The sequence below is a fragment of the Chelon labrosus genome, assembly GCF_963514085.1.
Source record: "Chelon labrosus genome assembly, chromosome: 23".
NCBI lineage: Eukaryota > Metazoa > Chordata > Actinopteri > Mugiliformes > Mugilidae > Chelon > Chelon labrosus.
In genome coordinates, this window is record NC_140356.1 from 7,317,970 (window position 1) to 7,345,800 (window position 27,831).

Sequence of the window (27,831 nt, forward strand, 5' to 3'; positions counted from 1 at the left end):
TGTCTCCTCCAGTCTGCATCCGTCATTCGCTCCTCGGCACTGTCATGTTTTCATCAGTGCTGTAATCCCAGAGAGGGTCCGCTAAATGGCCGGGATCTGATGTCACACACACACAATGACACCTCTGTGGATCTTTGCTACTGTGCTAATGTAGCTTCGCTTGCTTCTGCCTTCTTTTCTTCTCTATCCTTTGGGTTGTCTTGCTTGCTTTTCCATCTCTCGTCTTTCTTTTTGTCTCTCGTACACACACACTCACGCACACTGCCCGTCCTTTCAGGCCATTCACGACTTCTATGGGCTCTTGCTGTGATGAATGTGAGTCTTTTTTTAATGCGCAAGTCGGGCGCACAGAATGCAAACTTCATGCAAAGTGCCACATCCTCACTCACTCACACTGAGAGTTAATGTCTGCAAGTAGAGAGCAACAATAGAAACCATTTATAACAATACTGTTCTCAGAGTCTCAGGTGTCTGGATTCAGCAGTGTTATTTGTTACTATTAGTATGAAAATATTAAAGATATTATACAGACATCCAGGCACTGCTGTAGACAATCTTACAATGTGTTTAAATATTCCACTTCTTCTTCAGGTGGACTGTAACTCCAGCGATGAATCCGGGAGGAGGAAATGATTTATAAAGGAAGTGTGTTTATTTGTACGAAAGCAAACGGAGCAGTTCCCTTAATGAAATCCAGGGCGGGACTGTTTACCCAGAGCTCTCTTGGTCTCCCTCGCTCCTGAACAGTCAGGGCACTGTGCTGCGCATGGGGAGTGTGCTGGCACTGCGTGGTTTTTTTCACGTACATAAACAAGCACGCACTGCACAGTGGCAACACTCATCTGTTGCAGCTCAGGGGGAAAATGTGATCCTCCTCGGCTTTGTTGCACTTTTACCCTCAAACCTGTACTTTTATTCCAGTCCGTATAGACAGTTCAGGTCTGCTTTTCCCTTAAAAACACATTGACATGGCCTTAAAGTTAGAGTTATTGTGGCTGCATAATCATTTTTTATAATATAAATTTTGAGAGATTTCTGGACAGGGCTTGATTTTTAGTCTTGTTGTCCATGTAGCTGTACAGATGCCAATGTCAGTACGTTGGCTATTCTCAGTATCTATTATTCAGATGGCCACATGCAGCCCAGTTTGATCTGAAGGGGGTCGGACCAGTAACATAACAGCATAATAACCAATAAATAACTAAATTGTTTTAGTGCGAAGAGGAACATTCAGACAATGTTTACTTTTAATTAACAATCCTTTTACAAAACATTTTATTAACAACTTCAAATTTCTTAAGAAAAATACGTTTCGACGCATCGCTGCCATCTACAGGCTAGTTCTCAATTTCGTGTTATGTCAATTTTTACCAAAACAGTACAACCCCTAGTGGTCAGATTGGGAATAGCAGTTACTTTTATTGAAAAATTGGACCCTTTGGCGGGTCGGTTTTGGCCCCAGGGCCATATGTTTGACACCTCTGCTATAAATGTTTGTGCATACATTAATGTTTTCCACAGAAACTAATGACATTCGCATCAACCACAAATGTATTTTGTGTTAAGCGCTCATTGTTAGCATGCTAACGCATTTTCTTGGAAAAATCTATCCTTGTGTTAAAACCTTTCTCTGTCTTTATGCCTTTGCGTCTACCAGGATCCGTCCTCAGCTGGCGAAAGAGAAGATCGAGGGCTGTCACATCTGTACGTACGTGATGCCTGGAGAGCCGCAAGTGGTCCTGGGAAAGGATAAGGCCTTCACCTATGACCATGTCTTCGACATGGACAGCATGCAGGAAGCCATCTACACCCAGTGCACCGAGAGACTCATCGAGGGTTGTTTTGAGGGCTACAACGCAACCATCTTCGCTTACGGACAGGTTGGTCAGCAGGCCCTTGCAGGTTAAGCATGTCGGTGCGCATTTAAAAATGTAGCCTGGCATGTATTTGCATTTTTTCACAGCAGTTGCATGAATACAAATACACACAAACACTCACACATCCACATTCGCTGACGTCTCAGGTTTTCACCGCTCAAGGGAACAGATCTGCCTCCAGACTCCCCAGATTTATGGCAGCATGTGATATGAGGTTGATTTCATTATTTCATATCATAAGACAAGTAATAAGGGCGTGAACAGGCCTCACCATCCCTGTCAATGCAGCTGACATGTTCCAACCCGCTCTTAACACTGCAGCTTCATAGGCTCCGATAGATCGGCCTCCGAGGGATAGATAGGAAAGGGAGTTTTTTACTCAATCAAAGTGAGAGTAGCCCTCATACCAGAGCGAGAAAGTAAACCATACAGTCAAAACATATTACACAAACACAACTCCTTGTCAGCTCCACGATTTACAAGCAGAGTTTGACATATTGGGAAATACCCTCATTCGCTTTCGTGCAAGTTAGAGGAAAATATTGATATCACTTTCATGTGTGTGTGGTAAATATACAAGTTATTGCAACAGCTTAGCTTAGCTTAGCACGGAGAATTGGGGGGGGGGGGGGGGAGGCAACCGCTGGCCTGAACCTGGAGCAAATCTAGGCCAAGAAATGGTGCAGCTTCAGAGGTGTTTGTAGTCAATCTTATGCTAAGCTAAATTAGCTAACTGCTGGCTGTCGCTTCATATTTAAATGTACAATCACAGTCCGTTTGAATCTTATTTAACTCTCTGCAACAAAGTGAAAAAGCATATTTCCCCAAATTTCAAACAACTTTTAATGATCTTTTCAAAGGAGAGTAGTCTAATTTGTACACGTTTAGCACCATGCCATGCCAACGTACGTTGTTTCTATCGGGCTCTACAGTTGTTGCTTTGGGTATATTTGCCATTTCTTTCAAAGAAAGTGTGATAAGATGGCATGAAAACATTTGCAATGCAAACCATTTAATCTCTCCGAAATAGAAGATGTAAATATAATACCTCTAATAACTGGAAATGCTGGTCACACCATAACGTAATGCAGCCGTGAGACAGGGCTAAGATTTCTGAGGAGCAGTTTTGAAGCTTAGCGTCATGGCTAAGCCCACCGCCATCTTGGCTGTGACTTGCTCCGCCCAAATTCAAAAATAGTCAGAGAATTAGAGCTGAGGCGGGCAGGTTGCAGCCAGTCGCTGAAAATGTTTTGGGTTTTTTGTTTTTTCTGCGTTGGCTCATTTCAGTACCAAAGGTTGGTAGGTCCTCATTTATGCTTGAACCACAGACATCACATTCTAGCCTAGACATCTTCCGTGTTCGTTTTCGTTATGTGGTCTGGAGGCCTGCAACAAAAGAAGCGTCGCCAGGTGCAAATATGCAAATTAAAACTGAATTGTGTAAAAAGAGCTAGGTGTGAATATGCTCTCTGAGATAAAGCAGGGAGAAAGGAAGAGACGGTTTCCAGACACCGCGGTTAAACTTCCCTCTTGTCCGTCTTCCTCTGCGCTCCCCTTCTTTCTCTTCATTATTCTCTCCTCACATTGTGCCCCTTATATTCCCGTCAAAGAGCCTTTCACAGGGGCGCGCTGGACGCCATGCACGCTCACTGACGCGCACGCACACAAAGGAGCGAGTGCACAAACACGGCGATCTCACAGGTGTGGTCTCGCGGAATAAAACCGACAAACACACACACACTGTCTCTCTCGTACGCACACTCCCTCATCCATCAGCACAGACACACACTCCTGTCAGCGTCTCTTTCATGCACTGCGGCGGGGAGGAGAGGGGTGACCGGGGGTGACGTGTGAATTTGAACCCAATGTTGCATTCCTCTTTTTGTCACCATAGAGACCACCCCATCCCCTCTGACCCCCCCCCCTCAAACTGCTGCGCCCCATTCCCTTTTCCAACCTCACAAACTTAACATCAAGGCTCTTCTCCCAATATGGTGACAGTTTAACGCAAAAACACATAAATAAATTAAATGTATTTAAAAATCACACTATTTAAAATGATCAGGAAGAGAATAAATAGACTTTCTGCTGGTGAAATAACACCCATGTCTTGTCCACTGTGACCAGACGGGTTCGGGGAAGACATACACTATGGGAACCGGCTTCGACGTCAACATCGGAGAAGAGGAGCTGGGCATCATTCCCCGGGCCGTCTACCACCTGTTCAGAGGGATCGAGGAGCGCAGACAGGCTGCCACCGAGCAGGGCCGACCTGTTCCCGAGTTCAAGATCAACGCACAGTTCCTGGAGGTAACGCTAGCAAACACACACACACACAGAGGCAAACCAAGAATTTAAACCCAGAAATTATCACGTGTTTCTACCTCAAATTAAGATACAAATAATTTAGCACTCAATCTAAACTCTGAGCACGCTTAAAGCCCATTAGTTAGACATAGCCAGAACGTGCAGACAGCAAGAGGTCAAAGGTCAGCAAAGGGTGTACGGGTTGAGGTTGTTAAAGTGTCCAGTTGACCCATCTGCCATTAAACTGTCATTAGCTTGTCTCCGAGGTCAGCTCCTGGCTTTATTTTTAACTGCCAATAAGTGGCTGCTAACAGCTGGTGAGGAAGCAGCTGAGGGGAGAAGATGAGGCTGGGGAATGCAAACGGACAGTACTGACGATGAAGCCATCATTAAATAAATAAATAGATAAGTAAATACTTTGTGTTTCATCCACCCCAGCTGTACAATGAAGAGGTGCTGGACCTGTTCGACTCGACCCGAGACCTGGAGGCCAGGAAGCAGAAGTCCAACATCAAGATCCACGAGGACGCCAACGGAGGCATCTACACCGTGGGGGTCACCACCCGCACCGTCACCTCCGCAGCCGAGGTCAGCTTTAGTGCAGCGCATTCTGAGAGCAGAGGACATGAACAAAGCTCATACTTTAGCTAGCACGCTCACTGACTGGACTTTACAGCTTTTAATGATCTCATTACAATCATTGTTGTTTTAATAAGAACACAACTCTTATTCCGATTGCAATTTCCATACCAGAGCTCAGTAGGTGGAGTGAGTTGTCCGTAAACTAGAAGGTTAGTGGTGCAATCCCCACTACCTCATGTTGACCATATGCCAAGTGTCCGTGAGCAAGACATTAAACCCCAAATTGCTCCCAGTGCTTGACACTGCTCTTTGAGTATGAACCATAGACTGTATAAAGATGGGCTGCTCCTCAATGATGAAGCCAAAGCAAGTAGAGCTCCCCCTGGTGACTGGCTGCAGTATAGGCCATAAGCTCCGCCTCCTCCATATTAGTGGATGGGACTTGGGCCAAACCGAAACACTAAAATACACGTCAAATAATTCAATGTTAGGTAATTAATATAATGTTGGTGCAGGTTCAAGTGTTATATTTGGATAAGTTCCGTTTTAGTAAGTTATTTGACGTTATGGAAACAGGATGTGACATAATGGTGACCGCCAGTTGCCATGCCAACCGCTCCGTAAAGCGGTCCCATGGGGCCGTGCGAGTTGTAAAAAAATAAATAAATAATAAAAAAACAAGTACAATGTATAATCCAACGTTTCCTTCCTAGTTGGTGGAGGTAGAGCAGAGCGCAGTATTAATTAAACAAAAACGCGAGTCAGTCTGGTGGAAGTGTGATTGGATCATCGACATCGCGGCTCCACGTGACTCCACTCTTGGACCGTACTGCGCACACTCTGGTTCCAATGTCGCAAAATGGCACTGCCCGTATCCTCGGGAAAATAGAGTCAGTTTGGCCAGTGCAAGGAAGTGGATACACATTGTCCATATTTATATACAGTCTATGGTTTGAATAGGTAGAACAGATGGACAGCTACAATACCATCTATAAAATGAAAGAGCCATTTCTCCCATCACACATTTACAGTATTCATTTTATATTCTATTTTTTCTTTTTTCAGTTAATTATTTTATTGTTCTATGAAACCCTGATGCATTGTGTTCTTCATAAAGTATGAATTTAATTTCTAGCCATGCAGCTAGCCATTTGTTCAAAAATTTGAGACCACTGTCTGTGTTTTGGAGGTAACCTTATTTGTTTATTTGATTAGGCGAGTTTTATTTCATTTGTTCACAGCACTGAAAAATGTCTTTTCAAAGCGGCATTGTTTTTTTCTCTCCATTTCGTCCTACCGTGTCTCTGAACACTGGGTGTAATTAAGAAAATCTAGTCAAACTGCTCCCTATTAGAAACTGTTACATATAACTATGTAGAGCCAGTCTACATTAAAAGGATCCTCGTGCATTGCTTCTCTCAGAGATCCCTGTGATGTGAGAATAGGCACCTTCTTGTTGCCACTCATCCTCCGTCTCACTTCTAACAGATGATACAGTGTCTGAAGCTGGGCGCCCTGTCTCGTACCACCGCCAGCACCCAGATGAACGCCCAGAGTTCGCGCTCTCACGCCATCTTCACCATCCACCTGTGCCAAGTGCGAGTCTGCTCTCCTGATAACAATGTACGTACTGTAACACAAGACGGCAACTCTCTGCTGCTAAGGAGTGTGATACAGATGTTTTAGTAGGCTGAGATTATTACACACTGAATAATACGAATGTAAGCCGTACAAAACTGTAGAAAAACTAGTATTTTTTAATCTCTTCCAGGATAATGTAACAGATAACCGACTGGCTAATAGCTCACAGATTGATGAGTTTGAGACGCTGACGGCCAAGTTCCACTTTGTGGACCTGGCTGGTTCTGAGAGACTGAAGAGAACCGGAGCTACAGGAGACAGAGCTAAAGAGGGCATCTCCATCAACTGTGGGCTGGTGAGGAAGCTGAGATCATGTCTGATTCTGTGCTGAGAATTTTATACATTACCGGGTGGGTGAGGTTTTTGTGGAGCAAGACAGGCCCCTGCTGGCCAAAATAGGAAATGCACTTAATTTCAGTCGCTAGCATCGTGATTGGTATTTTTCCCCATCTACAACCCTGTCATTTTGTAAATCTATTTTTGTTGACTTATGTAATGTATTATAACACTTCCTCTGTGCCTGTCCTGTCTCAGCTTGCCCTGGGAAATGTCATCAGTGCTCTGGGAGACAGGAGTAAGCGCTCCACTCACGTGCCTTACAGAGACTCCAAACTGACCCGGCTGTTGCAGGACTCACTTGGTGGCAACAGGTTTGTGTGGCTCAATCTTAAAATTATATATTAACATACAAATATGGGCGTGTAGTTTGCTAAGGAAGGACAGATCAAGTATTTTGGTGCTGCAATAGCTTCCTTTGAAATCAGTGACCGTTGCTGGATGCAGATGTACCGTGAACGTTTCAGCCAGTGATGAGCTGAATTTCGTTCTAATATTTAATCTACTGTTTAGCCAGAATTTAAAAAAGGATTATTGCACGGAAATCTGTGTGCAAGTACGTCAGAGATGGTAGTCCATTAGATGTTTTCAGACGTGTGTAAATATCCATAACATCACTGACCTTTATTCTGTTTTGTTTTTGTTTTTTTTGCGTTCTCCAGTCAAACTGTGATGATCGCCTGTATCAGCCCATCGGACCGGGACTTCATGGAGACTCTCAACACCCTGAAGTACGCCAACCGCGCCCGGAACATCAAGAACAAGGTGATGGTGAACCAGGACAAAGCCAGCCAGCAGATCAGCGCCTTGAGGACAGAGATGGCACGGCTGCAGATGGAACTGATGGAGTACAAGACGGTAAGGCAGAAAAGAGGGTGGCGGCATATCCTCCGGTGGATGAAGATCAAATAAAAATACCGGGAAAGGTATGAGCGGATAAATATTTACTGATATTAACTGACCTCCGTGGTGCTCAGGGAAAGCGTATGGTGGGTGAAGACGGCATGGAGGGCATCAACGACTTGGTCCATGAGAACTCCATGTTGCAGACGGAGAACAACAACCTGCGGGTGAGAGTGAAGGCCATGCAGGAGACCATCGACGCCCAGAGAGTCAGACTCACACAGATCCTCAGTGACCAGGCCAACCAGGCTCTGGCCAAAGCAGGTAGGTCTGCTTCTAGACGATTTCTTGTTGCCCACTGCATTGGCCTCTGAAGTCCCGTAGTAATTTATTGCATGTAGCAAAGTTTCTGTTAACAGCAATCAGGCTGCTTCCAGGCTGTTCTTCGTTTTCTGCACAAAGACCGGCCCGTAATGGAAATTGCAGAGAGCAGACAATCCTGTGTTTGCATGCCTTTAGTCATCAGAACTGCACTCACGCAGAGGTCTCCCAATATGACAGTGGATAATGTCATATTATATAGCGTCAGTTTGGCCAATGCAAGGAAGTGGGGACGCATTGTCCATATTTATATACAGTCCATGGTCAAGACATTTTTATTTTTACTAAACTTGGACTTTTTCGCTAAGGGTCAGTTTATCTCTAATACTTATGACCATAAATAACAAAACTAAACTTGAAACAAATATACTTTTCTGATTGTGGCACCGTGTTTCAGCATAAAACTGTTTCTTTATTTGGTTTGGTTTACTTTGTTAATTTTGTCGGTACATAAAATGTAAAAGTGATATTTGCCAACACTGCTCATGTTACGTCACTGCTCTATAAGCTCATTTAAAAGCTGAAACCTCTGCCTGCAGGTGAGGGTAGCGAGGAAATCGGGAACATGATTCAGAACTACATCAAAGAAATCGAGGAGCTCAGGTATGTATGGATATCACATTTATTAGATCTCCTTTTACTCATTCCAGCCAGTCCAAGTAATTTATAAGTCATCTATAACCACTGACTCATTTTTTTTAAATAACTGCGCACATTAACATTCAACTTCATATAAAGATCACTATGGATCTTTGTCAGTTGCTATGTGTATGTTGTATTTTTCAGAGCTAAACTTCTGGAGAGTGAGGCCGTGAACGAGAACCTCAGGAAGAGCCTGTCCCGGGTCTCGACTCGCTCCTCGCTGTACGCCGGCCCCGGCTCCTTCTCCCCTGCCCTCCTGGCCCCCGAGAAGGAGGCCAGCGACGTCATCGAGATGGCCAAGAAGGACCTGGAGAAACTCAAGAAGAAGGAGAGGAAGAAGAAAAAGAGGTGTGGAATGGAACTTTTTTTTATTATCTTTCATTGACTGACACACCTCTGCAATACTTATTATGATATGAAGTTCATTGCACTTCATATTGTTCATAAACCATTATTACTGCAAAAAATTTGATATCAGTAGTGATGATCTTTATGTTTGCCTGTTGCCATGGCGTTTGTCCTGGTGTGTTGTGGGTAATTATCTCCTGATCCCCTGCATTAGCAGTTTACACCCTGGTGTTTCTTTAATGGAGTGTGTGCTGGATTTAGACGAGTTGACAGTGACATCTACTAATGATGATGGTTCTCCAACAAGCTGTGGCACGCTCTTATCATTTATCACTTGGCTGTACATGTGCCAGCTTTACATCTGCACATTAAAAGACTTGGTAACTGTTTTTGTTAGGATCTGCCTTCTACGTTTCCATAAGTATGACTCATTTGTCACAAAAGTCTCTGCACTCACTTCCTTGCTGCTCTGTCTCACTCTCTCTCTCTCTTTCTTATAAACTTCCCTCACTCGCCCCACGCTCTGTGGCCTGTCCGCTCCCTTTACCTCCTCCGCGCCTCACCATCCTCACCCTCCTCACCCTCCCATCCCCACTCTTCTCTCTGAAGACTGAGGCGATACGAGGAGAATCACCAACAAGAGGTTGAGCACGCCAGGTTTGCCACTTCCCCTCCAGAAATGGGGCGAATATACAGTAGAATCTGAAACTGATTCATTGATCAGCAATGCAGTTTGTGTCCCTTTGTGTTCAGATGCACCAAGTAATTGAAATGATTTCAGTTGACTGTTCCAAAAGTAACAAATACTAACTTTTTCTGAACCTGCAGGTGGTTTACACTCCTGGAGGGAAACAGATATCTTAACCTCTTAACCCTCTGTTCTAGCTGTGTTTCCTCCTTACTGCACACTGCAAGATGTTGATCAGATCATTAGAAGTAAAAACTAAAGTTGTAATTGAGAAATGAGCAAAAAAAATATCGTCCATGACAATAATCTGCAGTATTTTGATCATAGACTGCATATAAATATGGACAATGCATCCCCACTTCCTTGCATTAGCCAAACGGATGCTCTTTTCCCGCGGATACAAGCAGTGCCATCTTGCAACTTTGGAGACAGAATGGTCCGAGAGTGGAGCCACGTGGAGCCGCGATATTGATGATCCGCCCACACTTCCTCTAGACTCACTCGCGTTTTTGTTTAATTAATACTACGGGTTTGTCGGTTTATCAACTATAATTTTTTTAAACATTAACATGCATCAATATTGTATCAACTACCTAAAATGACAGAAACCATCCTTGAAAAAAATGATTTGATGTGTATTTCAGTGTTTTAGTTTGGCCCAAGTCCCATCCACTAACATGGAGGGGGTGGAGCTTATCACATATACTGCAGCCAGCCACCAGGGGGAGCTCTACTTGCTTTGGCTTCACCTTTGAGGATCAGTTCCGCCATCCATCTTTATACTGTCTATGATTTTGACCATCAGATCTTAGCAGTGTGTGGTAGCCCTTCTTACAGTGACAGTGTGTTTGTGGTGTGACTGGTAATAACCGTCAATCATGATCATTTAACCGTGCTATCTCTCCCGCTGTGTCATTCATGTGTCCCTCTCCTGAGCGATCACACTGAAATCATTCATTAATCAGCACTGATTCCACGTCTGCTCATGATCCGATGAAGTGTACGATCATTTGCATGAGACCTTTATCTGTCATTATCCTAATTTGAAATTCTAATCTGAACCAGGAAGATTGCAGTTTTTGTGATGTTGCTAACACACTTTTCCTCCTTCAGTGTTGTCAAAGAGGAATTCCCAGACAACGATCAGGAAAGAGGCCCCGACGAGGCAGAAGTGGTAGGTGGAGAATCACAAGAACAAACTGTGAGATTACGATGTGAAGATGTGTTTATCACACTGTTCGTCATCTTCTCCTTGTGTGTGCTTCCGCCAAGGAGGGGAGCGACCACGAAGAGGCCGAGGACGCTGACGGAGAAGAGGAGGACTTTGACGGGGCGGGAGAAGAGACGTCGGAGGAGTCCGACTCTGAGGAGCTGGATGAAAAAGGTAAAACTATGCACAGCCTTTTTTTTTTTGCCAGATAATTACATATCAAAATGAACCTGAAGTCACAGTTGTCCGGCGCATGTTTGTGTGCAGAAAACTTCCAGGCCGACCTGGCCAACATCACCTGCGAGATCGCCATCAAGCAGAAGCTGATAGATGAGTTGGAGAACAGCCAGCGGCGTCTGCACACGCTCAAACAGCAGTACGAACAGAAGCTGATGATGCTGCAGAATAAAATCAAAGACACACAGCTGGAGAGGGACAAAGTTCTGCACAATATGGGTAGGACACACTCACAAAATCAATCATTTACTGGTTGTCAAAAAACTTTCAACAAATATGCGGATAAGTTTGAACCTGTATCCATGTTCTAATAAAAGCTCAAAACAAAGCTTCACCCTCCCTTTCTACCTCTCCAGGTTCGGTGGAGTCCGGTACGGAGGAGAAGGCTAAAAAGATCAAAGTGGAGTACGAGAAGAAGCTGAGCTCCATGAACAAAGAGCTGCAGAAGCTCCAGTCGGCTCAGAAGGAGCACGCCCGCCTCCTGAAGAACCAGTCGCAGTACGAGAAGCAGCTCAAGAAGCTCCAGCAGGATGTGACTGAGATGAAGAAGACCAAAGTAAAGCTTATTTGTGTCCTCTTTTTTTAGTCTTGTGTTGTACCAGAGCTCATTTGAACTCCTGCTGTGTTGCATCTGGTCCACTAGGTGGCACTGATGCGTCAGATGAAGGAGCAGCAGGAGAGGAACAGGGCCACGGAGTGCAAGAGGAACAGAGAGATCGCCTCTCTGAAGAAAGACCAGCGCAGGGCGGAGGTAAGAGTTATAGAAACACTCAAAGCTATTGGTTTTAATGAGTTTAATTTTTCTTTGTATGATTGGTTTAGCTGAATATAGCCACCTAAAGACTAACTTGCACCCGTCTCCTCTCATAGCACCAGCTGAAGCAGATGGAAGCCCAGAAGAGACAACAGGAGCTGATCCTTCGCAGGAAGAATGAAGAGGTTAAATACACTGTCACACAGTGGAGTAAATGGTGACAACAGCAGTGGGATTTTTTGTTATACCTCCTTTTTCCACTCTGCTTTGTATCAGGTGACAGCTCTGAGGCGCCAGGTGAGGCCCGTGTCTGGGAAGGCAAGCAAGAAGGTGAGCTTACCTGAACCCCCCCAGGAGCCGTCACACAGAGCGATCCCGGGAAGGCTGCAGTCCTCGGGCCCGAGCCATTCCAATGGAGCCAGGTGCACCATCTAAGCTTATTCACAACATGTGTGAGTGTGTTACACAGCTGAGTGCCTGTCTTAACAGTTCTGAAATCATCCTCCTCAGGAGTTCCCCAGCACGGATGGGAAGCACCTACCTCAGCAGGACAGCAAGGGCTAAATGGCAATCACTGGAGAGACGAGTCAGTGATATTATCATGCAGAGGATGACCATCTCTAACATGGAGACGGATATGAACCGACTACTGAAGGTAACCTGTAACCAAGTTGGATGCGAATACATGCAATAGTGCAGATTAAAATTAAAATCTATGCAAGACAACTACTGTTTTGCAAAATTGGTTGCCAGTTTAAATTGACCATGTACTTTGTCCTTCATTTTTCCATCTTCAGCAACGGGAGGAGCTGACAAGGCGGAGGGAGCGGGTGACCAGGAAGAGAGAAAAGATGGCGGTGGATGGCGCAGACGCCGACCGCTCCCTGGCTTCCCTCAATGAGGAGCTGGAATCTCTGAGCGCCAACATCGACTACATCAACGACAGCATCGCCGACTGCCAGGCCAACATCATGCAGATGGAGGAGGCCAAGGTGAGAGAATGCCCGGATTATCTAGCCAGAATATATATGTGAGTAAATGTCAGTGTACAAAGCGTGCTTATGCCAAAGTGATAGATTTTACACACTGAATACATATTAACACACTCAAATAATTACAGTGCAGACATCACTACCTCATTAGCAAGTATAAGCCTGCATTAGGCTGTAACCCTCAGGCAAGCAATTTGGGAAGTAATTGCAGAGTTCGGCACCACTGAAAATCCCAGCGCATTTTGGGTGCCACTTTGACAAACAAGCATCAGGCGCTTATTTGTTGGAAAAAAACAGTGACTCAATAACGCAACAACCACTGGCTGTGCAGCCCATTAATACAGCCAAGGCACAGCAGCCTAATGATCTAAACTGAACATTAGTGTGTAAATGTGATATTTCAGGAACATCTTCTCTTCACAGGTTTATATCATACAATCACTGTCAATCTTTCACGTAATCATTATAAAGTTTTAAGAGTGGGACAGAAGGGATGAGATATGACAGAAAGTTCTTGTAGCTGCTTGTATCTGACGCCTGTTTGTCGGCGTGGTTTCCAAACTCCTGAGTGCTGTCAGTGGAGCTAAACTGTGCAATTATTTTTCAGTTGTAAGCCTGCAGTCACTAATGATGCAGCGCTGGGAGCTCTGCTAAGTAATGTTATGAAAGTTGATCTGTGCGTTGTTGAACACGGAGCCAGAAACCTAATCCACAAGATTTACAAAAACTGTACGATCAATAACTCTCAAAAATACATTTTAGAAAGCCAAACAATATTTACAACTTTATCAACAGTCTTATAAATGCATATATGATTGTGCATAGGCCTTGTGGTAGAAATAAGTATAAGTATCAGATTTTGCATTACATGCTGAGCTAATGGTATTAAAATTAATATGCTTCCTCTTTCCTAAGTGAGTGCTATAGGAAGTATTGTGAACAATGTGTGGATGCATCAAAGATTTTCATTATCTTTTGACTAACATTAGATATTCATCAAACTAACAGCCATAGTTAGCACAAAGATTTGTGGGCTAGGCCGCTAGTTGACGTTAGCATAAAATTTAAACTCTTACGTAACATTAATGCTAAACTAGTAACTCCTGGTATGTGTGAAATGAATAACACTAGTCCAAAGTATGTTTAGAGAAACAACAGAAACACATTTAATACAGATTAGACGCTGACCACTTATGTAAACCTGACACCATTATTTTTGTTGTTGTTGTTGTTGTTGTTGTTGTTGTTTTTGCATTTTATTAATTACAACACATAAGGGTATTTTCCAGTGATGTCAAATACATCACATGACCAATATTACTCTTAAATCGGAGTATGTTAGCAAGCTTCATTAGCTAGTTTAGTCAGCTAACAGAGCTAGTTAAGATCTGTTAGCTTTGTGGTAGCTAAACTTGGTGGAATCTAGCAGGTTCCTTGGATGTTAGCATAAAATTTGAACATAGTCTGGCTAATGTTAACGCTAAACCAATAACACCATTTGTTTTTTTTAAACAAGCACGTGTGTGTGTGAAATAAATAACATTAGTCAAAAGAATTGGTCCAATATTTAATCTAGGTAACTATAACAAGCTAACATTAGCTAGTTTAGTCAGTTAATTAGCTCCGTTAGCTCTACGGTAGCTATTTAGCTGGAAGTCTTTATGTTAATCTAATCTGTTCCTGGTTACATTTTACTGTAAAAACAACTAATTGTTTGCAATACTGCATTTCCGTAGTAATTACTTCAAGGTGGTGTTTAAATAAATTGTTCTATGACTGAGGCAGGTACAATGCCACTTTATTGAATGTGCTGATACTTTTGGCTACAGGAGGAAGGAGACACTGTGGATATTGTGGCTGCGATCAGCTCTTGTAACCTATCAGAGGCCCGCTTCCTCCTGGACCATTTCGTGACTATGGCCATCAATAAGGTACTTACCTCTTCCCTTCCTGCTTTACTGTGTCTTTGTTTGCATACATCAGATCAGGTTGACTCAGGTCACTCATACACCGCCCACCCTACATTTAAAATACATGCGCTATACATAAATTTGGTTGCATTGCTGGTAAATATTGTTGGTTTTTATGGCAGCCTTGTCTGTTCATCTTGAGCATGCTTTCTTCATAGCCATCCCTCCTTTATAAATTCAGTTAGATTTTAAATGGAACAACCTGATTAAATTAAGCTTTCATTAGATTAGATGAGATTAGATTTGATGATCTAATTGGTCCAGTGAGGAGATGCATTCAACCCAGGAGCATAAACAAGAACCATATTATAAGTTGAAGTAATTATAACTTAGAGACTGAGGCTTTATTATGTTTGCCTGTTTTAAAACGCTCTTCTTGTGCTGAATAAATTTTTAGTTACAAACAAAGATTTATACAAGAATCTGTCTACGGTGTGGACGTTGTCAGGGTCTCCAAGCAGCTCAGAAGGACTCCCAGCTGAAGGTGATGGAGGGCAGGCTGAAGCAGACCGAGATAAACAATGCCACCCAGAACCAGCTGCTGTTCCACATGCTGAAGGAGAAAGCTGAGATCAACCCGGAGCTTGATGCCCTGCTGGGCAGCGCTCTGCAAGGTGGGGGACCCCGACAGATCGATAACCGCTCTGAGCATGACGAGCACAATCACCTTCTCAATCATCTTCTCTTTAACCGTGTGGCTACGATTTATATTACAGGCTTCACTTTCCTCAGCTTGTCCTCAAAGAAAATTTCTGCTTTCTTGTACTAGAGATAATATTTTCAAATATTCTTTTTTTAATCAAAGAAGAAACAAAAATGAAGCCTGCAAAATAAAGAGTAGCCATTTTCTCATCTTCGGGTTTGATTTTTGATTTGATTTCTGTTTGTTTTCTCTGTTGTGTGGTGTGAACTCAGAGTTAGGTTACCTGTCACCAGGTGAGTAAAAGATGCATAGAAATGTGACTGTGTTTGAGAAACCAAGGCACATGCACTCTACATGATTTCTCTCAAACGAGTTCCTCGATCAATGGAAATAAAATATTTTGCGTGCAAGGTGTATTGTCATATGGCGTCCTTTCAATGTATGCTCACTTGCCACATCATTGGGTACACTAGTGAAATCGAATGCATTCTAATGTGACAGTCCTGCACTAAATTTTAGCTTCAGGGCTGTTATGATATTAAGTTTATGTCGAAAACACAGTTAAATTAACAGACCTCTGTTATTTTAACACCATAACCTTCATATAGCTAAGGTCTTATAGCTGTGTATATATTTCCAATTTTTGGTGAATTTACACATTGCATTTACAAATTTCCCTGCGATGGACTGGCGACCTGTCCAGGGTGTACCCCCGCCTCTCGCCCGATGACAGCTGGGATAGGCTCCAGCAGACCCCTGCGACCCTTAACAGGACTAAGCGGGTATAGAAAATGAATGAATGAATGAATTTACAAATTTAAAAAATAAAAATATGTCTCAGACTGTATTACAACATTAAAGCACTTTTCATATTGTTGTGCTTGTTCCACAGCAGACAAAGATTCATTTTGAGAAATAAGAAATCATGTAGTGTGCATCCCAGTACTTATACAAACTAACCCAGTTGAAGTAACTCTGCCTTGACGTGCATGACGTGGTCCCCCACCTGCTAGCCAGCCCCACTTCATCCGGACGGTGGTCACTAAACCTTAACCGCAGTAAAAACCCTGAGCTGATCACAACTCGGAGCTACAGTTTTTGTGTACACAGCAGTTTGTCCGCATTTCTGTGTTTGTATCGTTTTGTATCCTTCATGCTTTCTCCATTCATCCCCCGTTATTATCTATAACTAGACTTGATGACCTCTGACCTTGTTATTTGAGCCGCTGATCAACAGGGAATGTGCAATCAAGAAAAGGCACTGCTACGCAAATTTGTTGAGAAACCGGGTTTATTCGTGTGTGGGTTCTCCCTGCAGCAGAGAACGGAGACGACAGCAGCAGCGACGAGTCCGCGACCAGTCCAGCCGCGGAGGGCAGGTAAATAAACATTCACAGTTTTTGCCTTTTTTTAGGTTACCAATTGAACAGGACTCTATCCGCACAAATTGCTCCTAGAGTCAAGATTTTCTGTGTCATGTAAAGATTTCAAATAAGTAGGTGTTCTCCACGTCACAGCAGGAAAAGCACAGGTGGGATTAATAACGCCAACGCACCAGGTGGCGATGATACGTGTGTCTTCTGGCTCAGTGACCTGGCTCACTGTGACACTTTGAAACAAGCCATTGTCGGTGTTATTAGGGACACCTGTACTTTCCCTGCTGTGAAGGCTAAACGCACGCTGTGAAGAGGCAGACTCCAGTCGACACCTTTTAAAGGGTTTTTCAAGGTGTTCATGCAGACTCACTGATTAGATTCTGCTCAGGCTGAATTTGTGCAAACTTGTACGAAACCACAAATAAGAGGAGGGCAAAAGAAACTTACACATATGCTGAACACATGCGGGTATTTGGACCGTGCTTGGTCGGACGTGTTCTTGGGCAGCAACTGATGACATTTCACAAGTCCGCCTGGGTGGTGTCTTTGCACAGTTATTTGAATACCGCAAGAGGATAGGTGTGATCAGGCCAGGAAGTGAAAGCACCTGTCTGAATGCATTGTGGGTATTTAGGCACTTTTTAACCTGTTCTTTACACAAATGTCAACCGGACATGATGGACATTTTTAGCTCTGCTCTACCTCCAAAGAAATGTTGAATTATATATTGTACTTTTTTTTTTTTACAATATGCTTTACGGAGCGGTTGGCATTGCAGCTGGTGGTCGCCATTTCGTCACATCCTGTTTCTAAAGCGTCAAATAAGTAACTAAAACAAAACTCGTCCTAAAAATTGACACTTGAACATGCATCAACATTATATTCACTATCGAAAAATTACCACCATCCGTGAAAAAAAAATTATTTGACGTGTTTTAGTCAGATTTTAGTTTGGCCCAAGTCCCATCCACTAACATGGAGGGGGTGGAGCTTATGACCTATACTGCAGCCAGTCACCAGGGGGAGCTCTACTTGCTTTGGCTTCACTTTTGAGGAGCTATTCCCTGCTAGCTTTCAACAGCAACAACTCTCCTTCCAAGCGGATGCGTACACCAACACAGAAGGCATAACATAACACAGCGTGTAGACCAAACCACCAGTTATTATGTCCCTAGAGTCTGCTAAAGATACACTGTATAATTTGTCCAAACAGCCAAACAGCTTGTGCTATTGTTCAGAATACTCTGGGCTGCAAAATCACTATTATTGTTAAGTCAGGCACACATTTTTCCATTATCCTGTGGTCTCATTAATACATCAACAGGTCCAGTTTGCCAAAAAATGGCCACTGTTTTGTCAATACAGTTTTAATTAACAATAGTGGTAAACGCCAGCACCACTATTTTTATTTATTTAAATGAAAATCTTTGAGACCTCCATGACACGACAAAAAGAGAATTTTAGAATATTAATGTGTGTGCAGGTAGAAAAAGAACCCATGTAGCTCGAACAAGGACATAGCTATCATATACTGGACTGTTTTATTACATTTGACTGGATCTCTTTGTAGAACGGAAGTTGGAGACATCTTTGTGCTTTACATTTGGAGCTTTTTTTTCCAAAATTAACATCTGTCAGTTTGTGAGTCATCTGAATGTTTCAGCTAGAGGCACAGCTAGGTCCGCTGTGGTCCAAGATGTCAGTCCATCCATGCTCAGCTTTGGTTTGTGTGTACATTGCTAACACACTAAGCTAAGACAATAAACACTGTAACCATTATACTTGCTCAATATAGGCATGTTACGATGTAGTGGGCTGATTGTACGTCCTTTGTTTCAGCTCTCTGGCATCAGATTTAATGAAGTTATGTGGTGAATCCAGACCGAGAAGCAAGGTACTGTACCTATGTATAGAAATCTGAAAGAGTAAACTCATTTACTGTACTGCATTATGTTATATTATATGTTATATTTTGTATTTAGAATAGTTACTGACTGGTTCATTGATTTGTGAATCAGGTAATTATTCTTCCAAACTATTCTGGTCCCTCAGGCTCGAAGGCGGACCACCACCCAGATGGAGCTGCTGTATGCCGGTAGTGGGGATTTGTCCTGTGAATCCCCGACCGGAGACTTCTCTGCCCCTCTGCTGCCCCTAGCAGAGCGCCTGGAAGGGCCGGCAGACATGCAGGGTCATGCCGTTGGTCAAACCCCTGACCGTGAGCAAACTGTTTCCCCATCTGCTCTGTCTGCCCGGCCAGCTGGCATGTAAGATTTAAAAGCTTCTCCGTGGTAGAAAATAGTCCAGTACCGAAATGTTGAGTATTTATTTTGGTGTGGATGTTAATTAATGCACTGATGAACTAAATGACTCCTGACACTTTTCACAAATGTAGATCTGGATCCAGGTCACCTACGGGGACCGAGAGGAAGCTACCGGAGCGCTCACCGCTCAGCCGCAGGAAGATGCCGGACAGAGGGGCCACGGCGTCACACATCCCAGCACCCGTACACACACCTCCAGCTAGTACCGCGGAAACTAAAACTAAAGCCAGCGAACACAGATCAGTGTAAGTTACGAGTACCGCTGTTGGAGATGGGTTGTATCATTTTGCAAAACAATCCATGCTTCCCAAATGATGCCAAAATATTTGAAATAATTAAATTCACTGCCTCAGCTTTACTTTTTATTTACTGCTAATTAGCAAAATAAGCATTCTAACATTCTCATTTAGGTTCATTATTTAATCTCTTTTATTTTCAAAAGACTTCAGATATTAAGCGTCTTCATACCAGTATTATCTTACTAGCTAGTTTTCATCAGTAAATGGTGCTAAACATTAGCATGCTAGCATAACATTTATGTGCACGTTAGCATGGTAACTGATAGCATTTAGCACAAAATACCTTTGTAGATTGAATTATAAGCAGTAATTAAATAAATTAAATGTACGATTAAATGTATGATAATAATTAGTTTTATTTTTTCAGGTTGGAGGAATCACCTGTATTTGAAGGCCACAGGTAATACACAGCTCTCATTTTTATTCAATCTCTTCAAATACAAAGTAATCTCTATTGTCCTATTTTATATGTCACGCAAGCTGTAGTATAATTGTACCCTGATATAATGTCGGATTTCCTGAGTGGAAAAATTCAACATACCTGATGAATACCAGATCAAACCACAACAACAACTTGTAAAAGTCTGTTACTCAACTTGCTGAGTTGTCACCGTCATGTATGCAAAAAAAAAAAATGGCGAAACATGAGCTACCTTAACCCAAGCTTAGTTTTGTCACTTGCAAGTGCATATGACCATACTTTTGAGCTAATTTGTTCGCTTTTGAGTGTTTTTGTTAATCTTACGTCATACTGCCATGTTCTGAGAAAATAAAAATAAAACATATTGTTAGTAGTGTCCATGTTATACCCTCATTCTGACTTTAAACCACAATCCGACAACAGTTTACCTACTTGGGAAATGGGACCAATCGAGGAGCAAGTGAACGCACCGGTAGTCTACAGATCCAAACTCTCCATCATTGTTAAATGCTGTCATTGTGTCGTGTGAATTGTAGAGGCGTGATCAACCCTGTGACGGCTCCTAAGAACAGCCGGGGGGCCAAACTGCAGTGCGTTTATGTAGCCGAGGGCCACACCAAACCTGTTCTCTGCGTAGATGCCACCGACGACCTGCTCTTTACAGGCTCCAAAGGTAAAAACTGTGTCTCCTAAAATGACAATTCCTGTGATTTTGTTTGACGCTGTTTTGTCTAACCTGTGCTTGTACACTTGTACATTTATTTTCAGACCGTACGTGTAAAGTCTGGAACTTGGTGACAGGTCAGGAGATCATGTCCCTAGCAGATCATCCAAGCAGTGTTGTCTCAGTCAGGTATGCTTTAGAAAAGGCAGTATCTAGCACTAATATTGTTATTTGTATTAATGCTTATGATTCATCATTTGGTCCCTTGTTATATTTAGGTATACTTCCAGCCTCGTCTTCACCGTTTCCACAGCTTACATCAAAGTCTGGGACATCCGAGACTCTGCCAAGTGTATCCGCACGCTCACGTAAGTACACATGCTCCTACGCCCAGCATTTAATGTTGAGTTCAGTTCATTCATTTAGATCAATTATGCATTTTTGTGTACATCAGGTCGTCAGGCCAGGTGGGCTCAGGGGACACATGTTCCTCTGTCAGGAGTTTATCCATCCCACCAGGAGAGAGTCAGATCAACCAAATCGCTCTGAACCCCTCTGGCTCCTTCTTGTATGCTGCTGCTGGCAACGCCGTGCGCATGTGGGACCTCCGCAAGTACGTTACAGGAACAAAGATTAGAGTTTTAGTTGAGCTAATCAGTTCTCGGAGACAAAAGTGTTTGGTTAATTAAAATAATTGGATTGTTCTTTCTTTAGATTTGCATCCACAGGGAAGTTGACTGGCCATTTGGGACCTGTCATGTGCTTGACCGTTGAAAAGTTGGGCAACGGACAGGACATAGTGCTTACTGGCTCCAAAGACCGTCATATTAAAGTAGGAAAATGAACACACACCTACACGTATAGTAAAATATATGCAATATCGTGCATCTTTGTGAATATATGCACTTGTTTTTCCAGATGTTTGAAGTGACGGAGGGTGCTCAGGGCAGCATCAGCTCCTGTCACACGTTTGACCCCTCCCATCAGGACAGCGTGGAGTCCCTGTCTGTGCATGGAGACGTTTTCTACAGCAGCTCCAGAGATTGTTACGTTAAAAAGTGGGATTTGGCTAGTAAACAGCTGTTACAGGTAAGATGATAGTGTATTGCACATGTATTACATGTTCAGGGGGTGTCAAAGGTAGATGCCACTGTCCCATTTTCCCCCAGATTTCAACATTTATAAGCTAAGTAAACTTTGTTGGTTGTTGTTTCACCTAACAGTCGGCCAGCGCCCAGGCAGACTGGGTTAGCGCTCTGGGCGTGGTGCCAGGCTCCCCGGTGCTGCTCAGTGGGTGCAGAGGAGGGCTGCTGCGCCTTTGGCACACCGACTCACTAGCACCCCTCGGCGAGGTCCAGGGACACGACAGTCCCATAAACGGCCTGGCAACCAACAGCAGCCAACTGTTCACTGCATCTGAGTAAGTCACTAAACATATTCAGGATCGTAATATAGCATTAATAACTTGAGATAAAGTTCAGATAAATATTAGATTTGACTTTTATTGGCTGTTCTTGATGAACTTTTTCTTTCTATTGTCGATAGCGACCGGACAGTAAAGATCTGGGAAGCCAAAGGATCTCTGGAGGATGGAATTCACTGACTCTTCAGCTGATTTCTGACTCTTACAAAGCGGACACGAATATGAGGATTGACCGTTTGGCCTTCAGTGATTCATTGTGAATTATCTGAGCAGTTATGTGGATCCCAGGCCAAAAACAACCGTAACAGCACTGATCCCTCACTGATGCTCAGCAGGGATCGGTTTCAGGGAAATTAGATGCTGTCTGTCTTTCCAGCTGAATGCAGTTGGTAACGTTTTAGGTCAAAACAGATCACTATTGACTTAATAGTGTCTCTGTAGTCTCAGTTAGATCTACAAGGAAACAGATCACCTGTTATGAGCAGCACCTTCAATAACTGGAACAGATAATGAATAATATATGGATTTATTTATTCAGGAGTTTCTCCTGTGCATTCAACATTCCTCCACACGTTTCAGGGAAGACAACACAGATGTGTCTATGCATATAGTGAATTTTGCCTGAGATGCTGAGGGGGGGAAAAAAGGGTTTTGAGAATATTCATGCTCAAAACCAAGACTGCTCAAAGTGTCTGTTTTCCAAAGACATGGACATCTTCTGCTCCCCAGCAATAACTGTGAGTCCTTCCCTTGTGTTCACATGATGCGTGCTGTGCTGTGTCTTCCTTGCGTTGCTGTACAAGTCATTTCAGTTGTGTGTTACCAAGGACCAAACAACTACTGACACTGGATATGGTCTCACTATTCAGCTGTTACTGCCAAACTCACCGGATGAACGTAGAGGCCTCTAAAAAAAACAAAAAAAAAACATGCTGTGCTGTTTTTTTTCCTGAGTTTAAGTCAGTGTTATTTAAATTATCTTCAAACTGACAACAAAAAATGGGTATCACAGATGAACAGTACTATTCCTATAGTGCATACCGCCTTACCAAAGCAGAGAGCACTAACTTACAGAAACAGGTAAGTCAGAAAAAAAAAAGCTTGTAATGTGCCGCCCATTTGGTCCATCTTTACTTTAATCTGTAATTTAATGCATTAAACAATATGATGTAAAGCATAACCACATCAAATCATGTATATTCACCCGGTATAGAAGCTAAGACAGCTACTCCACTAAGCTAGGCTAATTAGCTTTTAGCAAGAGTCATTCACTTCTTTTTGTCCAATGACGATGACTGTAGTTACTGCTTTATTCTCCGTGAGAGAACTCTATTGCCAAGACACAGGGACGTCAAATCGGATTTTAATTAGAGGAAGCTGGAAGGAAATGTGCTAGCTAGCCTTGACTAGCTAGTGTTTTTTGCTTTTACCTCTGATAAACTTTTCACCCTAAGTTATAAAAAGCAGTGGAACAGTTTTCAGGCGACTCAGTTTTAGCTAACTGGTGACTGCTTTTTGATTTAATAGGGCGGCATAAAATGTTTTACACTTGTTTTTAAGGTCTGTGTGAAACAGCTAGCAGAGTGAGATTTGGTTGGGAAGCTATGGAGACTGTCCGCCACCTAGCTTAGCCTGCTCTGACTGGTCAGGTTCAATGGTTTGAGCAAACAGATGTTCTAGATGGTAACCAATGGCGACAGTGCTGCTGAGTAAGGAGAGTCGAAAGCGTTTCATTGGACACAAAAATCAGCACATGCCCACCAGTGCTCGATGAGTCGTCATCATCTTTAAACTATTTTCCAGACTCTAAAATACCATTTAGAATGACTACAGGACTTTCGTCACCGTTGGGCTAAATTCTGGTATATAGGTGACGCAAGACCTATTGTATAAAAACACTTACACATAAACTACTTCTGTTAAAAATTACAGGTTATAATACAGGCGTCTAAGTATTTCCCAAACTTGTAACTCACTATTTCAGACTGAGATAAACAGTGTTTTCATAGGAGATGTATTGTCAGCAGTCATCTGGCTTTCTGTGTTCTCCAGTTTCCTTAAAGCATCCGAGGCTTTAAGTGAGTGTTTTAGTTTCCTCTCCTTAAAAGTCTTCCTTTCCTGTCAGCAAACTCCCATCCGTTTTTTTTTTTTTTTCACCTGTGTCTCTTGGGAAAATGTTCTTGCTTCCAAGGTTTTGATTCTTCAAACTGAAAACGCTGCCCACCGAGTATTTCCCCTCTGTAAACCTTAGTAGCTGTTCGACACTCTCGGAACTGCAGTATGGCTCTGCCAGCGAGCGCTTTTAGGAAACTTTTACCGCACAGGATGTAGTTGAACATTTAAATTCGACAACGTGAACATAAATCATTCATGTTGATGGGCTGTAGCACCTTGTAATTCATGACTCATCAGATACACTGTGGGGTACACACTCTGTGAAAGCATCTGTTGTGAAATATGTGTCTGTGTGCTCCTCCAGCTAAATGAAGTTCTCATTCAGGTGTGCAGTTTAAACAGCATTCAATTTAAATGCATTATTATTTATTTTTTCTTTTTGGTTTTTGCGGTTGCGTCTTCTCTATCCGTGATAGATTCTGAAGTCATTCCATCTTAATGCCTCCATTATCTTAGTTTATTAGACGATGGACTGCACAGACTTTATGGGATGGATTTCTCCATAAGCAGAGGTGTGTTATCAGTGCCTGGGACTACTCCTAAACTGTATGCTGTGACCGTGTACTTGATAAATGAGGCGTGTCCCTCCTTTAAAGAGGTCAAACGATTTATCATTTATTTGGAAAAAACTTGCTGCTCAATATTGGAGGTAGGCCTTGTTATCAATGCTAGAGGGTCTTAAATGATTGCACTGAAAATGTACAATTTTGCAGATGTCTTACAGGATAGATCGATACTAAAACAGATTAGTTAGAGGAAGTGTTTTCTTAGTAGACGGAATAATTGACCCAGGAGCCACATGAATTGTTCGTATTCCCAATTCCTAATGAATCAGACAGGCTGCTTAAAACTTTTGTCCCTCTTCTAATTCTAGTTGTCTTTTATTTTTGAAACTGTAAATCTGCTGAAATGTAAATATGACCTCTTCTTCCTGCTGGTTCTCTTGTGCACAATTTCAAGTGATTTGAAATTTCCGATGCGGTGTGAAAATAAATTTTAATATAGAAAAGTGTCTTATTCATTTTAGACGTGTGTTAATGCATAATGACCACATGGTGGTAGTACTGTATAATGACACCTGATGGCATGACTGGGTAAGTCCAGCTGTTTAATCATTTCCGTTTTAATGACTGAAATTAAAGTCCAGGAAATACCCACAGCCCAACGTTTCAAATGAAAGACATATGAAATTGTGGAATAATTACCTGTCTTAATAATTATTACGTACTTTAATTTGTGGCATTTTGTTCCCAAGCCCCTCACCGCCCTTATGCACTATAATGTGAAGTATCTCATTTGGCTCACTTTGAAACCCGTCTGGCCTTTTATTCCTGTTTTACCTCTAACTCAAGGAAAAAACGCTGCTTCTTTATGATATACAGCAATGCCGCAGGTGGGCAGAGATAGAGGAAAGTGAAAAAAGAGTAGGAAACTCCCTCTGAAGACAAAAATGAATGTGAACAGTGATGGGAGGATCAATATTTAATGTTCAGCTGTACCGAGAGCAGCGCGGTGTTAATTGGCCTCGTGGGAGGAGAGCTGACTCGCTGCTGCCTGACACTGCCTTACGTGTGCTCTGCTGAACTTTCCTTCTATTCTGCTTTAATGCTGGCACTCCTAATAAACGCTCCCAGCTGACAAAACACGCCCACGCGGGGCATCTTTCAACCTGATTAACACAGCGTAACCTAGGTGTTTCATTTTAATGTTCTTATTTTGACAGGGGCTGATCTGGTTTCATTTGACAGGCGTGATTGATTTGTGCTCATGTCATAACACTGACAGCTTGCAAATCAGCTAAGCAGCGTGTCATCACCATGTATGATATGCACACTAGCCACCGCACACAGTACAACATAGATCCCCATTACTTATGTGCTATACATTGGTGCTCACTTGCACATTTGTACTTTTCATGGTGAATTCTGGGTAAACATTGCAAGCATAAAAGGGTTCCCAGCCACTCCACATTTCACATTACTCACACCTTTAGCAATGTCTCACTTGCATATCTCCAGAGTGTAATGGTCCATATGGGACTGTGACTTGTTCTATATTGTATTAAGATAAGATAAGATAAGATAAGACATGTTTATTGATCCCACGTATGGGAAATTAACTTGTCACAGTAGCACAGAATTTGTCAAAAATATATACAAAACAGTGACGAATAAAAAACACAAGTACTGATTGGAAAAATATATACAAAAAAATAACAACAAATATAAAGACATTCTGTATATACACTGTGGTGGTGGAATAAAAAAATTTACAAATAAATAGATTGCTAAAACTTTAGGAAAAACTATAAGTTGGTGACGTAGTGGTTTGTGCAAAAAAGGCAGTGCAAAAAGGCAGATTTATTTGTGCAAAATGACAGATATTATTGACTCAGGCTGGTGTTGTACAGCCTGATGGCAGTTGGAATGAATGACCTGCGGTAGCGTTCTTTCTTGCAGCGTGGATGCAGCAGTCTGCTTCTGAAGGAGCTGCTGAGGTCTGAAACAGTCTGATGCAGTGGGTGAGAGGGGCTGTCCATGATTGGACTCCTCTCACCCACCTCCTCGATGGAGTCCAGAGAGCAGTCCAGGACAGAGCCGGCCCGTCTGACCAGCTTGTTCAGTCTCTTCCTGTCCCTCTCTGAGCTTCCACTGCTCCAGCAGACCACTGCATATAGGATGGCAGAAGCCACCACAGAGTCATAAAAAGTCCTGAGCAGTGTCCTGCACACTCCAAAGGACCTCAGTCGTCTAAGCAGGTGGAGACGACTTTGGCCCTTCTTGTACAGGACGTTTGTGTTATGTGTCCAGTCCAGTTTATTGTTAAGGTGAACACCCAGGTACTTGTAATCCTCCACGACCTCGATGTCCAAGCCCTGGATGTTCACCGGTGCAGTCAGATGTGGTTTCCTGCTAAAGTCAATCACCACCTCCTTTGTCTTGCTGGCGTTGATGTGCAGGTGGTTCAGTGCACACCAGTCCACAAAGTTGGCGATGAATGTTATATAAATGTTTTACGTTACAACAACAAATGACAAAACTTTGACACCAAACATGTCACATCATAAATCATGGTATTTGTTCAAAAGTATGGTCATAAATGTTTGTTAGAGGTGGACATGAATATTTCAAGTGGCAAAAGTGTAATATTTGCCAAATTTGAGTTAGGATTAGCTGCACCTGCCATTTTTCTTCCATTTTCCCGCCATTTATAAATTGTCCAGTTGGTAAGCTTCTAATAGGTGGGGTCATTAATTAGAGGGGTTTTTTTCGCAGTTGGGGATTTATCTTTTCCAAATATTCAAACATCAAATGATTACACTCTAAAGCTAGAGCAAGTGATTGATTAGCGTTGCTCAGCACAAATACAGGAAGTGGTGGGAAACACCTAGCCTAGCTCTTTCTGATGATTAAAAAGTCCACTGGCAGCAGTGCTAGCTCACCTCCAAGTGTCATTTGTTTTTTTTATTTTTTTGGTTTTTGTTTGTTTTAATATTGTCAAATAAAAATGTAGTGACTTAAAGTAGTGGTTTTATAGGAGTGTATGGGGAGCGAGTAGTCAACTAGACCTGTAACAAAGACAGGAAGTGGTGGAAAACCAGTAGCCTAGCTCTGTCTAAAGTTAAATAATCCACCAACAACCACCTCTAGTTCACTTTCAGGTGAAATTTGGTGTCTTTTTTTTATTATTCCATCTTG

At 42.7% G+C, this 27,831-nt stretch overlaps 1 protein-coding gene across 2 annotated transcripts in view; it reads left to right on the forward strand.

Moving 5' to 3' along the window:
• Window positions 1-25,122, forward strand: part of LOC311508465 (kinesin-like protein KIF21A) — a 40,923-nt gene extending 15,801 nt beyond the window's left edge. The window contains exons 2-35 of one of the 2 annotated variants that reach the window (XM_084573228.1): window positions 1,658-1,880; window positions 4,005-4,187; window positions 4,623-4,772; window positions 6,255-6,389; window positions 6,538-6,702; window positions 6,942-7,057; window positions 7,406-7,601; window positions 7,721-7,910; window positions 8,507-8,570; window positions 8,754-8,957; window positions 10,759-10,819; window positions 10,918-11,029; window positions 11,123-11,311; window positions 11,449-11,648; window positions 11,736-11,843; window positions 11,963-12,031; window positions 12,123-12,268; window positions 12,357-12,501; window positions 12,644-12,838; window positions 14,668-14,769; window positions 15,257-15,422; window positions 16,770-16,830; window positions 18,667-18,721; window positions 18,880-19,094; window positions 19,223-19,396; window positions 19,818-19,850; window positions 20,408-20,544; window positions 20,640-20,724; window positions 20,814-20,903; window positions 20,990-21,148; window positions 21,250-21,367; window positions 21,454-21,624; window positions 21,759-21,955; window positions 22,081-25,122. In XM_084573228.1, the coding sequence (XP_084429354.1) occupies window positions 1,658-1,880; window positions 4,005-4,187; window positions 4,623-4,772; window positions 6,255-6,389; window positions 6,538-6,702; window positions 6,942-7,057; window positions 7,406-7,601; window positions 7,721-7,910; window positions 8,507-8,570; window positions 8,754-8,957; window positions 10,759-10,819; window positions 10,918-11,029; window positions 11,123-11,311; window positions 11,449-11,648; window positions 11,736-11,843; window positions 11,963-12,031; window positions 12,123-12,268; window positions 12,357-12,501; window positions 12,644-12,838; window positions 14,668-14,769; window positions 15,257-15,422; window positions 16,770-16,830; window positions 18,667-18,721; window positions 18,880-19,094; window positions 19,223-19,396; window positions 19,818-19,850; window positions 20,408-20,544; window positions 20,640-20,724; window positions 20,814-20,903; window positions 20,990-21,148; window positions 21,250-21,367; window positions 21,454-21,624; window positions 21,759-21,955; window positions 22,081-22,138 (4,672 nt within the window). In that variant the 3' untranslated portion in view covers window positions 22,139-25,122. Of the gene's footprint in view, window positions 1-711; window positions 1,881-4,004; window positions 4,188-4,622; window positions 4,773-6,254; window positions 6,390-6,537; window positions 6,703-6,941; window positions 7,058-7,405; window positions 7,602-7,720; window positions 7,911-8,506; window positions 8,571-8,753; window positions 8,958-10,758; window positions 10,820-10,917; window positions 11,030-11,122; window positions 11,312-11,448; window positions 11,649-11,735; window positions 11,844-11,962; window positions 12,032-12,122; window positions 12,269-12,356; window positions 12,502-12,643; window positions 12,839-14,667; window positions 14,770-15,256; window positions 15,423-16,769; window positions 16,831-18,666; window positions 18,722-18,879; window positions 19,095-19,222; window positions 19,397-19,817; window positions 19,851-20,407; window positions 20,545-20,639; window positions 20,725-20,813; window positions 20,904-20,989; window positions 21,149-21,249; window positions 21,368-21,453; window positions 21,625-21,758; window positions 21,956-22,080 lie in introns of those variants that run through there. The other variant, XM_084573227.1, reaches the window with a different exon arrangement.
• The last annotated feature ends 2,709 nt before the right edge of the window (window positions 25,123-27,831 follow it).